General features: G+C 41.3%; 1 protein-coding gene across 1 annotated transcript; it reads left to right on the top strand.

Annotated features, from left to right (window-relative positions):
• Positions 1 to 1,854: 1,854 nt before the first annotated feature.
• Adhr (Adh-related) lies at positions 1,855 to 3,094 on the top strand. Its single transcript, XM_032437802.2, has 3 exons — positions 1,855 to 1,972; positions 2,177 to 2,581; positions 2,645 to 3,094. The coding sequence occupies exons 1-3, from the start codon at positions 1,877 to 1,879 to the stop codon at positions 2,969 to 2,971; spliced, it is 828 nt and encodes a 275-aa protein (XP_032293693.1). The 5' UTR covers positions 1,855 to 1,876; the 3' UTR covers positions 2,972 to 3,094.
• The last annotated feature ends 8,832 nt before the right edge of the window (positions 3,095 to 11,926 follow it).

Genomic DNA, 11,926 nt, shown 5'->3' with positions numbered 1-11,926 from the left:
ATGTCGGAATATCCTGCGAGCTTTAGGTTAAATTCCCGCCCTTAGACAGACTGAATGCTTAGTCACAGTTTAGTTCATAAAGTATATGAAAGATTTCAGAGGTGTTTTTCAGAAGAGGTATTACGTACTTTCCTGAATTTAGAGTTACATTCCTCGCTTCATCCACGCAATCGCTGACAAGAAGCAAAACCGTGACACAGAGCTTCGATATTTGCCATCGCTGGCACTTGGCAACAGTTGTGGCTGCTTCCAGCTGTTTTTCCGCGAATCTCTCCATTTGACTGCATGGCGTCGGCCTTTCAGGCATTTTCAATTGATTTTTCTATTTATCAAACAGGAAGCATCTTTAGGATGCACTAAACGCAGAACTTGTTCCCACTGAAGTTGTAGATTAAGTTGGCGGTGCGCGCGCTGAGTCTTTATTTAACGACTTTGAGAGGTGCGCACTTCGATCGTTCAAGTTACTATTCAAATTTTTTGGTCCACCATATGCAAGGTGTTTCTGTTCAGATAATTTGTGTAATAGAAATTCGAAACAAATCTTTCGATTTATTCCTAACGCTGCCGAGACATTTGGAAATTACAAATCTATATAATACATTCTTCTCTAATAGAATTGGCTGCGTCATACTCTTTTTTTCGAACGCGGTTTATTCTGAGATGAGAAATATTGAACCTATTTTAGTCCTCTTTAATTTCATGCTTAAAACTTGTTGAGCTATCAAATTACACAATTTGAAAGTCCCTCTGTTGGGATTGATGTAAGTTGTAATAATTCAAGTTTTCTTATACAAAGATGAATTCTTATTCTTAAGATGAATGAAAACAATATCTAAATGGTACCAACTGTCGAGAACCTGTAAGCAAACCAATATCGATAAGGCAGATCCTCATCGCTTAGATCCAGAATATATAAATTTAAAGGAGTCGGACGGGACTTCCGCAGTTCGCCATTCCTTTATAACTCAGTGAACTGATGGGAACAAAATGGACTTTAATTACAAAACTACATTTTTGCAGGAAGGTGAATTAGCTGAATAATCTCTATAGGTTTGTGTCCTAACTTTAGCTTTTCACAATCGAAGCGCAGCCAACTTCACGCGAGCAAATAATGTGCGCATAACACAACACAACACTTTACGAACGCGCGGGCAATTTTTTAGCCAACGCCTAAAAGCCTACTACGAAAAATTCCGTTATTAGAGCCAAATATTCGCTATCCCGTATAAAGAATTAAATCGATTTTAACAAATAATTACTTAAAATAAAACAAATAAATAAGCTTGTAAGGAACTTATAGATAGACAAGTTCAGACAAAGTTACTGTTATTATGAACTTCTGGAAAAAGCGCGGGATTAGCCTGAGTTGCCAACATCTGTTTGGATAATGCCTTCAAGAACGGTTGCATTTATCTTCAATCTTTTATTTGCGATAATAAACTAGATTCCATCTGCATTTATAGAACAACGTATTAACAGAAAGTATCGCCAATTACAGTCTATTTGATCAGTTAGACCAAGGAGGCAAACTAGAATGGGATCATCTGAAAACTATATCGAGGCAAACTTTAAAGTCAAACGGACTTCCAAATATTTTTGAGATATCCCTTTAATAGCCTCTACTCTTTGTTCGGACCGCTTGCTTTGAAATGCAAGTCTTGATTGATAAAACTTATTATAACTATATACCAATATACATTTGTTTTGAATTATAAATACGACCAGAATCAAAATAATTGACACAACAAAGGAGAGATAAGCTGTTTAATTAAATAGATAAAAAGCATAAGAAAATTTGAACTAGGTTACGCGTTATGCACAATTCGAACAATTCGAAAGCTCAGTGATTAAATAGAAGACGTAACGTTCAGTAAATATGTTCGATTTGACGGGCAAACACGTCTGCTATGTGGCCGATTGTGGAGGTATTACCTTAGAGGCATGCAAAGTGCTGATGAGCAAAAATATTGCAGTAAGTATTTGTCGAAGTTGTGTACTCACTTTGCGTAGCAGACATGAATTGCAAAAGTACTCAAAACAGTGTACAGCCTTGCTCGAGCTTTACATGTTCGACTGTGCAAGAAGCTCTTCACTCCTAAGAGTTCGGTTCACATCTACACACAAACAAGTTTTCTTGCGTGTAATAATATTTGGCACATCCTCCCTTCGCACTTAGAAACTTGCCATTCTTCATAGCGTGGAGAATCCGCAGGCTATTGCTCAACTGCAATCTATTAAGCACAGCACGCAAATCTTTTTCTGGACCTATGATGTAACAATGGCAAGGGAGGATATGAAGCAATACTTTGATGAAGTCATGGTGCAAATGGACTACATCGACGTGCTCATCAATGGGGCGACCCTGTGCGATGAGCAGGACATTGATGCAACAGTGAATACAAATCTTACCGGAATGATGAACACTTGCGCCACGGTGCTGCCATATATGGACAAAAAGCAGTTGGGAAAGGGCGGAATGATTGTAAATGTGACTTCAGTCGTCGGGCTGGATCCATCCCCAGTATTTTGTGCCTACAGCGCATCAAAATTTGGTGTTATAGGATTCACTAGAAGTTTAGCGGCAAGTTTAATTTCGTATAATCTACAAGTATTTGCAACTTGAGTAAAATCATTTTCCTCAAAGGATCCACTGTATTACTCCCAAAATGGGGTCGCTGTCATGGCGGTTTGTTGTGGACCCACCAAACTCTTCGTGGATCGAGAGCTCACCGCCTTTCTCAGCTATGGACAATCCTTTGCCGACCGCCTACGTAGCGCTCCTTGCCAGTCGACGACTATCTGTGCTAAGAACATTGTCAAGGCGATTGAGTGTGGTAAAAATGGACAGATTTGGATAGCCGACAAGGGAGGACTGGAGCTCGTCAAGTTGCACTGGTATTGGCACATGGCCGACCAATTGCTGCATTATATGCAGAGACCCAACGAGGAGAAGGAGGACGAAAACGATTAGATGACCTTACACAACATTTCAATCATAAATATTCTTAAATTATGTCACTCATCTAAGTCTTCCTCACCATTTATAAGCACATAAACCATGCAGCGAAAACTACGTGAAAATTTCTTTTTAAAACATCACAATTTCGCTCAACAGCATATATTGGACAATAAACTTTTTTTAATGAAAAAATTAATCGGGATTTTTTAACTTTAAAACTAAAATCATCATAAAAGTAAATTGAAAACTGACTTTATTATCTAGATTGAAGGTTTAAGACATTTCTAACCATATCTCTCTGACGGTATGAACAATTAATGGTGGGATGGTGGGTGTCTGGGCTAAAAATGTTTCTCTGGTTTCTGTCTAAGATATAGCTGTCAACAACACTTTCGCAGCCAACTTCATGTGAGGGAAATTCAAATAAATGTGCTATATACGTTAAGACGAAAGGGCATAATTGAACTCCCGGCGCGGACATTTTTGACTCACTTGAAGTTGGCTGCGCACAGATATTTGAATCGCTTACCGTAGTGCTTTTTGAGTATTACGTTTATTTTGTTTCTCTAACGTTTATTTTATAAAAAATCAAATGGTTCTTGAAATACAGATAAAAAAGGTGTGAAATTTGATTGGATGCAGATTATTCACATCGAATTTTTACGACGAAGTAACCTAATAAGAAAATCTCATAAAACCTTTCCATCAATCTTTTACTCTTCCGGAAGGATATTAGTGGAAGATTTGTTTACGGGTTTAAATTAAGAGGTAAAGTGATGCTGACGATTTGAATACCTAAAAAACATGACGCGGATCTTGGCAAACCCGGGTAACATCCCCTATGTATTTTCTTTCAAATTAAAGAACTTTTTCTGCCCTTTTCGAGGGTGTAACGCGTCTTAGTACACATTTCGGACCGGCCATACTAATATATCATATAGCTGCCATAGGAACGATCGGTCGAAAGGTAGGTAATTGTAAGCAACCCTCTATGTTTATCAAGAACATAATCTTAAACTAGATTTTCTATTAGGAGCTTTCAGTTTTTCATGTTAGCAATTAATAACTGATCAGCTGTATCCCACTTCGGTGTCCACTTATCATCTATTTACAACAGCCTCTGCCACACCACTCGACTATCATTCCATTCAATCAAGATGGGTGGCTTTCCTTCCGCCTGTCCGCGTTTACGTTTTGTCTGACGTTGACATTGATGCGGCTGTTGCTGTGAGTCGCTGATGGAAGAGCCATTCGCCATGTATGATGGATTCTAGCGGCATCGACTTCGCCATTCGCGAGTCTTTCCTTGTCTGGGCCGTAAAAAAGAAAATAGCTAAAATGATTAACGAGCTTTCAAGTGACTTGCTGCAAAACGAGACTTCGCAGCAAGGATCAAATCGGCTGCAGAGTTGCTGCCATTTAAAATAGTCGACGACCCGGCCAACAAATTAGTCTTAGCTAACAAGGACTTAGACAGATTCCGTCTTGACTCGCCGCGCCCGAATCTTGGTTCACCTAATCTATGTTCTTAGTATATGTGTGTGGGCATCGGAATTAATGATTTAAATGGCCTAATAGATGGAAGATGGCCAACCCAGCTCGACAGTTGTCAAGACATTAGCCAGCACTCGCTGTGCCCATTTTCACCTGCAGCTGCAGCCATTTTTCAACACTAATGCGAGTGGGCCAGGGGTGACGTGGGGCACATCCGTTAATTGCAGGCAAACGTCAAAAGTCGTCGTCTGTCAGCTGTGCCAGGCCAAAGCTTTGGCGTGCCCGTCAGTAGCTGTCAAGTTTCAAAGTATACGAGTATATATATGTACATCAGCAGCAGCCGGCTTGGCATGGTCAGGGTCGATAGTTGTTGCTCTTCTACAGTATTTGCTGTTGCTGTTGTTGCTGTTGCTGTAGCTACCCACTTTTGCCAACAACAAAGATTGATGGGTGTTGTACAGCGGCGGCAGGCAAAACGGAGAATAAATGATGTTGGTGATTATTTTTCTTCATTGAACTCGAAGCTGGGCAGCCATCAGACACTGCTGTTGCTGGCACTTTCTCTCTCATTCTCATTCTCTCTATCCCACTTCCTCTCACTCTCTTACTCTCTCTCTCTCTCTCTCTGACGATGTATCAACAGCCATTTTGACTATCAATCTCGGGAGCGCAGAGCAGGCATCAGCAAGCGAACGGCTGGCACATCCCGTGGCTCTTTCGTTCCTTCATTCATTCTTTCGTTCATACGCAACACATTTCGACAATTTATCAACTTGGCTGGCATTCAGTTCAAGAGGTGTGCGAGAATCTGTGTTGTGGGCTCAGTGTGCAAATCAACTATGCTTTGCCTCACACTCCGCTTTATACACAATTGCAGCATAAGCCTGTAAGCCTTAGTGGGGAGTACAGGACTATGAAATACCGTCAAACCAAGCTAAAATAACTCGCTTACATATTATTTATTGTGGCATTTTAAGGTTTACTTAATGCACTGTCTTACATAAATCGATATTAAACCATTTACTTATGGACTCCATGCTCGATAATTAATGCACTTCAACCAAAGAAATCATCTTTGCACAAATTCAAAGAATCTTTACAATTATGACAATTTTTCTATACACACTTAAACTGATTTATTTCTCCCAAGTCATATAGGAGGATACTTATTCAAATCCCAGACTTGTTTATGGGTGTATTAGTCGTAGGACACGATCCAGATTTAAGGATTAGAGACCGATAAAGATCGACGGAGAGAAATGAAAACAATTTTGAAGTCGATCGAATGGTATGAAAAGAAAAATACGGGTGGAATTTCCCGACTAGAGAATGATTTATAGCTATTTCGCGGATTTGCAATTTCAATATAAGCTAGAGAAAACTTTTAGAGCAAAAAATAATTAGACATATATATATAGGTCATTCGTTTCCAGCGAAATAGCTGGGCTCAATGTCCAAGAAAGTTTAATTGAGACTTCGGGAAAAGCATTGTATATATTTCCTGTATGTATTTAAAGTTGTGAGAATATATACGAAAGGCTAAAGAAGCGTCTCCAACTTCATGAAGTTTTATTTTATTTTATTTTTGGATTCTCATTATAAGATTTCAGCTTTTTGCTTATTTTATAAATTTAAAAGTCAAGTATTTTTTCGCAGTTGCATTTGGTTCCATTTCCGAATTAGGAACCAGAGCATTGGGAAAAACACTGTACATTTTTTCTGGTGCTCTGGACTTCTTTATGCTTTTATCCATCCATAAAATATCCTATTCGAAAGAAGTGCAATATTATCAATTACTCAACAATTTAGTACCACGTACTAGGACTGTGGCTGGATTTGGCAGTGGGGTCGTGGCGTTGTGCAGGGGCAGAGAGTACGACAGAATGAAATGCCCGGATGCAAACAATAAAATACATTTTCCGGTTACTTGTCACCCACTTTTCTAACGATTCACTCTCGCTCCCCGCTTGTCGGTAGAGAGGAAAATCGCCACCAAAGCTGACACATGCTGTTCTACAGCCGACAGACAAGGGCCAAGACCCAAAGTTCTGGCAACTCCTTAGCAATTGCCAACGCAGCATTTCACTTTTGGCCAGCTGTTGTTGTTTATTTTACGGTTCTCCATTCTGCTGCTGTTGCTGTTGCTGTTGTTGTTGTTGTTGTTGTTGTTGTTGTTGTTGTAGTCCAAAGTCATGTCGACAATGGCTTTAGCTTTGCTTTTGACACTTGGTAAATGGCGCCGCCCGTTGAGCTCGGTCGCTGCATCCAACAGTTGCCCAACTGGGCGTGGCCAAGCAACTAGAGGCGAGTGGAGAAGCCGCTGGTTCCTCTGCTCCTGCTTTTGATTTTGGACAACGACTTGTTTACCGCAGCACTTACGCGTCGCACTTGAAAAGTTCCGGACTCTTTTCTTCTCAGCCTAGCCAGAATGCGGTCTCTTGCCTCTTGCCCTTTTTGCCACCCGAATAGAAGTTGTGCCAAAGTGCAGATTGCACCAACTCTTGGGCCCAGTTCTTGGCTTTCTCCATAGGCAAACTGTTATTTGTCATGTTAGATAAAATAATTTATCGCGCAGCTTGACGGAAGATTCGATATCCTCGCTCTTGTAGGATGTGTTAAGTGTGGATGCCAATCGATGACAGCAGGTTGACAGAAGGACGTTATGAGCATGATCTGTAAAAATGGTACGTTGCAGCTTGATGTAACAAACTACAATATGGACACCCTGAATGTTGAATTGGAATGTGAAATATTGTAAATCCTCGGAGGGGACATTTAATTGGTCACTTAAGGTGTTTCATATGGATGCAATGCATAGGCATACCTGTCAAATGTTCTCTACTAACGTACATGTTTGTAAATTGCTAACATCGGTCTATTTTATCATATGCTTAACTCTGCAGGAACTTTGGATCGAAAATGAAATGAAATACCCTCGTTATGAGTATTATAATTTTGTGTCGAAATGTGTAACGCATTTAAGGAGACATCTCTAACCTCACAAAGTATATAGATTCTTAATCAGTATCAACAGGCGACTTGAGATAGACATTTACGTTCCGAAGAAAGCACTTCTTTCTCGTTTTTTCAACACTTCAACAGAGTTAGCTAATGTGAATGGATAGCTAGTGTGAATGCCTTTGTTATGGAGTCCTTTAGGCGTATATGTCGTAGCTGGCCGGATCGGACCAGTCATAGGAACAATGGATCGAAAAGTATGCAAAACTTTTATATGTTCATATGCATAAGCCTAACAAGATCGAACCACTATTTCATATAGCTGACTTAGGAACCATTGGTTGTTGCTTTGCAAAATATTCACTTTTCTCATATATACTCATAGGACAAATATTTAATAGGGTATCCGGGACATCCGGGTATATCAAATCCAGTTATAAGCTGTATAATTGTTAACTTTTTCAACCATGTTTGTTCTCTTATTAATAGACATACTTCTAATTGAACACAAAATTGTATTGCCAATTTCATAAATTGAAACTAATAATTGTGTTCAACAATTTTGTAAAACATGTAAAAACGACTGTAATAAGAAGGATGAGCGATAGCTTTGCTGTCCTGTTAGTCCTAAATTGCAGCGTCCAAATAAAGTGACCAGAGCAGAGGACATCTTCATGGTGCTGTGAGTTCTTGTCTTTTCCACATTTGCTGCATTGTACTCTGCATGCACTCTGCCCTGTTCAGGAATGAGGGAAGAAGAATAGAGGATATAAATCTTAGTGGTAAGTAGTAAATTTTCATTTTCACACCTTTCAACACTTTTCACACTAACACAACCAGAAGGAACATTTTGCTGTCAAAATGTGAGCGAAGCTCTCTGAAGTACGAAAAAAAAAGCAGAAGGGAACTAGTCTAGAGAGTCGGACCCCGTGCTCTCCGAGCTCCCCTGTTCGCCATCTCGGACTCTTTCTGGCTGACAGACTACACAAATACTGTCATACGCAGTGCAAAAAGCATAGCAGCAAAGAGAGCGGCATGAAAAGAAGAGGAAGAAGCTAAGGAAGGAGAGTTGAAGCCATGGCACTGGCAAGGCAGACAAAGTGCCTCTGAGCGTAAATAAATTGGAAATGTCCTTTGGCCTGGCACTGACTGGCGTTAGCCATACCCGTCGCCTGCCTCCATCTGTGTATCTATGGGTCCTTGCATTGCAATGCGTCCGACGATGGAAGCCGATGCTTCCATTTTAATATTAATTTTACCCCAAAGCGCAAACGGTGCCCCCGAATACCCAAACATCCAAACAACCCAACTGCACCAGATAGAATAGAATAGGATAGGAAAGTGAAGGCCAGGCGAAAAGTTATTGCCTTGGCAGGCTGGCTGGCTGGCTGGCTGGTTGCCTGGCAGGCAGGCAGGCGGCAAGCCAGCAAGCAAGCAGTAATCATGGGGCAAGGTTCCTGGGAGCTGCAGTATCTTCCTTCCCCCGCACCCCTGTCGCGCTGCCTCTGCCGTTGTCAGCTGAAGCAATTTATGTCAGTGCATATCCGACAGCCTGGCAGTTGCAAGCCATGTGCGAGCCCTGGCAACATCAGAGCTCCTACTCCTTAAACCAACACCAAAGTGTCCTTGTTGGAACCAACACAACACAGCGTCGACAAGAACAACAACAACAACAACAACAACAACAAGAATGCAGCACCTATCAAGTTATCAAGCTGGCAAAAGTCGCCTACCCACTGCAGGCTGCAGGCTGCAGGCTGCAGGCTCTCAGGTCCCTCATCTCCTGGTCTCTGTCTGTCCGCGAGCCTTGTTATTCTGGCAACGACATCGAGCAGGCCAAAAGTTTAGTACAACCTTTGATTTATATTTCTACAGCTCCTTCTGCTGTTTGTTTGCCAGCTCGCTCCGCCAAGGGAATCGCTCTATTTTCAATGCGACGTCCTAGACTGCAGTCGCTTGGCTCGCATATCCTTTTTAGCACACCGGAAGCCAACAAATATTTATTAGTTTGTTAAATTGTGAATTGGCCGGCACGTTGTTCATTCTTCGTGCTTCGCTCTCGCTCTCGCTCTCTCGATTGTGTGGGCAATGCTGCTTTTGGATTTGGATTTTGTTTTTTGGCTGCTTGGTATTTTGGTCTTTGGCCCCAGCTCGTTGGATGTAATGACTCTTGACAGTGGCAAGGCTCTTGGCCTGATTTGTAAACCAAAAGGATTCCATTATTATTTTCATTGCCATGCACTTTGACACCCATTGCTGTAAATAACACGCCCACAAATTCTTAGAAAAGTGAACCTTATTCTGTTAATGGCTGTGTTAGTATAACTAGCCAGTTCCCAAAATCTAACATAGGCTAGCCAATTACATCTGTTCGCACTCTACGCTTGAATTTGGAACAATTTCGAGTATCGATAAAAATTCTGTCGGCATTGCCATGGCTCATCAGTTGCGCGAGCTGCCCCATTGCAGGCTTGTTTTGATGTATAATATTTTAATTAAAATGTAAATCGAAATGATTAAGTGTTTCCAATTTATATGTAATTTTTCATAAGCATAAAGCACTGAAAATCGTCGGTAGAATACAAAGGCGCATAATTAATTACAGCGCCCCGAGCAGCACGAACGAAGGGCAACAACAGCAACAACAACAGAGGCAGCTAATGACAAGCGAACAGTCGAAGTCCAAGTGGAAGTCGAAGTCGAATTTGAAATCCCCTTCCCCACCGCATACTGCGTCCCCAACGGTGTTGGGAACAGCAGCTGATTAATGATGGGCAAGGCTTCGGAGAGAGCAAAAGAGATGGAAGATTGGCGACGGCACTGACGAAATGAGCACAACATCATCATGATAATGAACATTATGTGATAAATCAGAGGAGCTGCACCGAGCGCCGCACAATAATAAATTAATATAAATGATACTTAATTTTATGATTAATGATATTGATGAGTTTCCACAGGCTGCTTACGGCTCACGGCTCACAGCTCTCGGCTTCGGCTTCGGCCGGACTGGCCGCCAATGGCCAATGGCCATCTTCAACTGACCGGCCACTCACCGGCCGCTCACCGCCGGCTGGCCACGACGGGCCGAAAGAGCGCTGCGAAAGGGTCGAGATAAAAGTTTCATAAATTTATCAACGATAAATCAGTAAAAGTTTGGGCCATTCCGCAAGCCCACAGCTCACACTGAGTAATATACAATAAATAAAAATAAATAATACATAATTACAACATGTGATTATTGGCGGGGCTGCCGCCGTCTTCGTCGAATTGATGAGTTCTCCCGACGCCAATGACGCCTTCTGGCACGAACGCGAACAAATTTTGGACTTGGGCCTGGTTGGGCTTTGAACTCATCCTGTTTCCCGCTGTGTGCCGGACAAATTATGTGCCCCATTTCTGGCATATGATGAATTGATGAATTGTTTAATCAATATTCACAATATATAAATACATTATTGTTATATATAATCTGCTCAAATATGCCATTGAAGAGCTCCTTTCCAGATCGAAGCAGAAATAAATCAGTCATTCCCATTTTAGAACATGGGTTTCCAGGATTAAATATTGTAATCTGAGCGGATTTCCTCACAAATATAAAGGGTACAACTATTTAAACTGTATTCGTCTTTTCGCTTATCCATCACCTAGTCTGATCCTAATGACATTCTTGTTGCTTTAGGTTTACACATGATCTGTCGTCTTATTGAACAAGCGATAGCTCGCAGATGATATTTCAAGATAGCGTAAGTCATATAAGTTAACCTGTCAACGCCAGCAAAATACAAAATACGACAACAAAAGTTTTCCTGGGTGGGTCGAGAAATTGAAAAGTTAAGCAAAATGAAAAGGAAGGTTAGACAAATTCGAAATCCCTTATTCCTATAGTCGGCCAAAGGAACGGCTGGCATTCCAAACGGAAAAATGTTTTGCTCTTGGCATTGTTTCTCCCATTTGTTTCAACAAAAGTGCAATTTGCACCCAGAACAGCCGCAGCAAGGCAGTCAGTAGGTGGTTAGAGAGCGGAGGAAGGTTAATAACGAGACACAAAACACGAGACACAAGAGTGTTGACAATGGCAAAAGAAACAATGAACGAAACACAACACACATGACAAAAGCAAAGAAAAATCTCCTTTGTGCTGTGTAACAGCAGTATAAAAAATCACGAAAACTTTCAAAATAATCTCCAAACTTGGAGTGTGTGGCATATGTTGTTGTCTGTCCTCCTTGTGTGTGTGTGTAGTTGTGTGCTGGGATGCCAGATCATGAGTGGAAGAGCGGCTGCTGCTGGAAACTGGCGATAAACAGACCTAGTCAGGCCAAACAAAAAAAAAAACAGCTAAAGAAAGTAAAGAAAACTGCAAAATTGCAACGGCAGCAGCAGCAGCAACAACAATGTCAACTGACAGCGGCCACGCCCCCAACTCTGGGCAACCGCCCAAACATTTCGGTTGGAACAAATGCGTACGTGACACTTTGGTGGCTCAGATATAAGAGTGTCACATAACTCAAC

The sequence above is a fragment of the Drosophila virilis genome, chromosome 4 (assembly GCF_030788295.1).
Source record: "Drosophila virilis strain 15010-1051.87 chromosome 4, Dvir_AGI_RSII-ME, whole genome shotgun sequence".
Lineage (NCBI taxonomy): Eukaryota > Metazoa > Arthropoda > Insecta > Diptera > Drosophilidae > Drosophila > Drosophila virilis.
The sequence above is the reverse complement of the archived record's forward strand: the minus strand, read 5'-3'. Positions and strand labels throughout refer to the sequence as shown.

Coding starts and splice junctions, on each gene's coding strand:
- Adhr (XM_032437802.2), top strand. CDS start 1,877: ATGTTCGATTTGACGGGCAAACACGTCTGCTATGTGGCCGATTGTGGA. Junction 1,973..2,176: donor TGATGAGCAAAAATATTGCA/GTAAGTATTTGT, acceptor CTTCGCACTTAG/AAACTTGCCATTCTTCATAG. Junction 2,582..2,644: donor GATTCACTAGAAGTTTAGCG/GCAAGTTTAATT, acceptor TTTTCCTCAAAG/GATCCACTGTATTACTCCCA.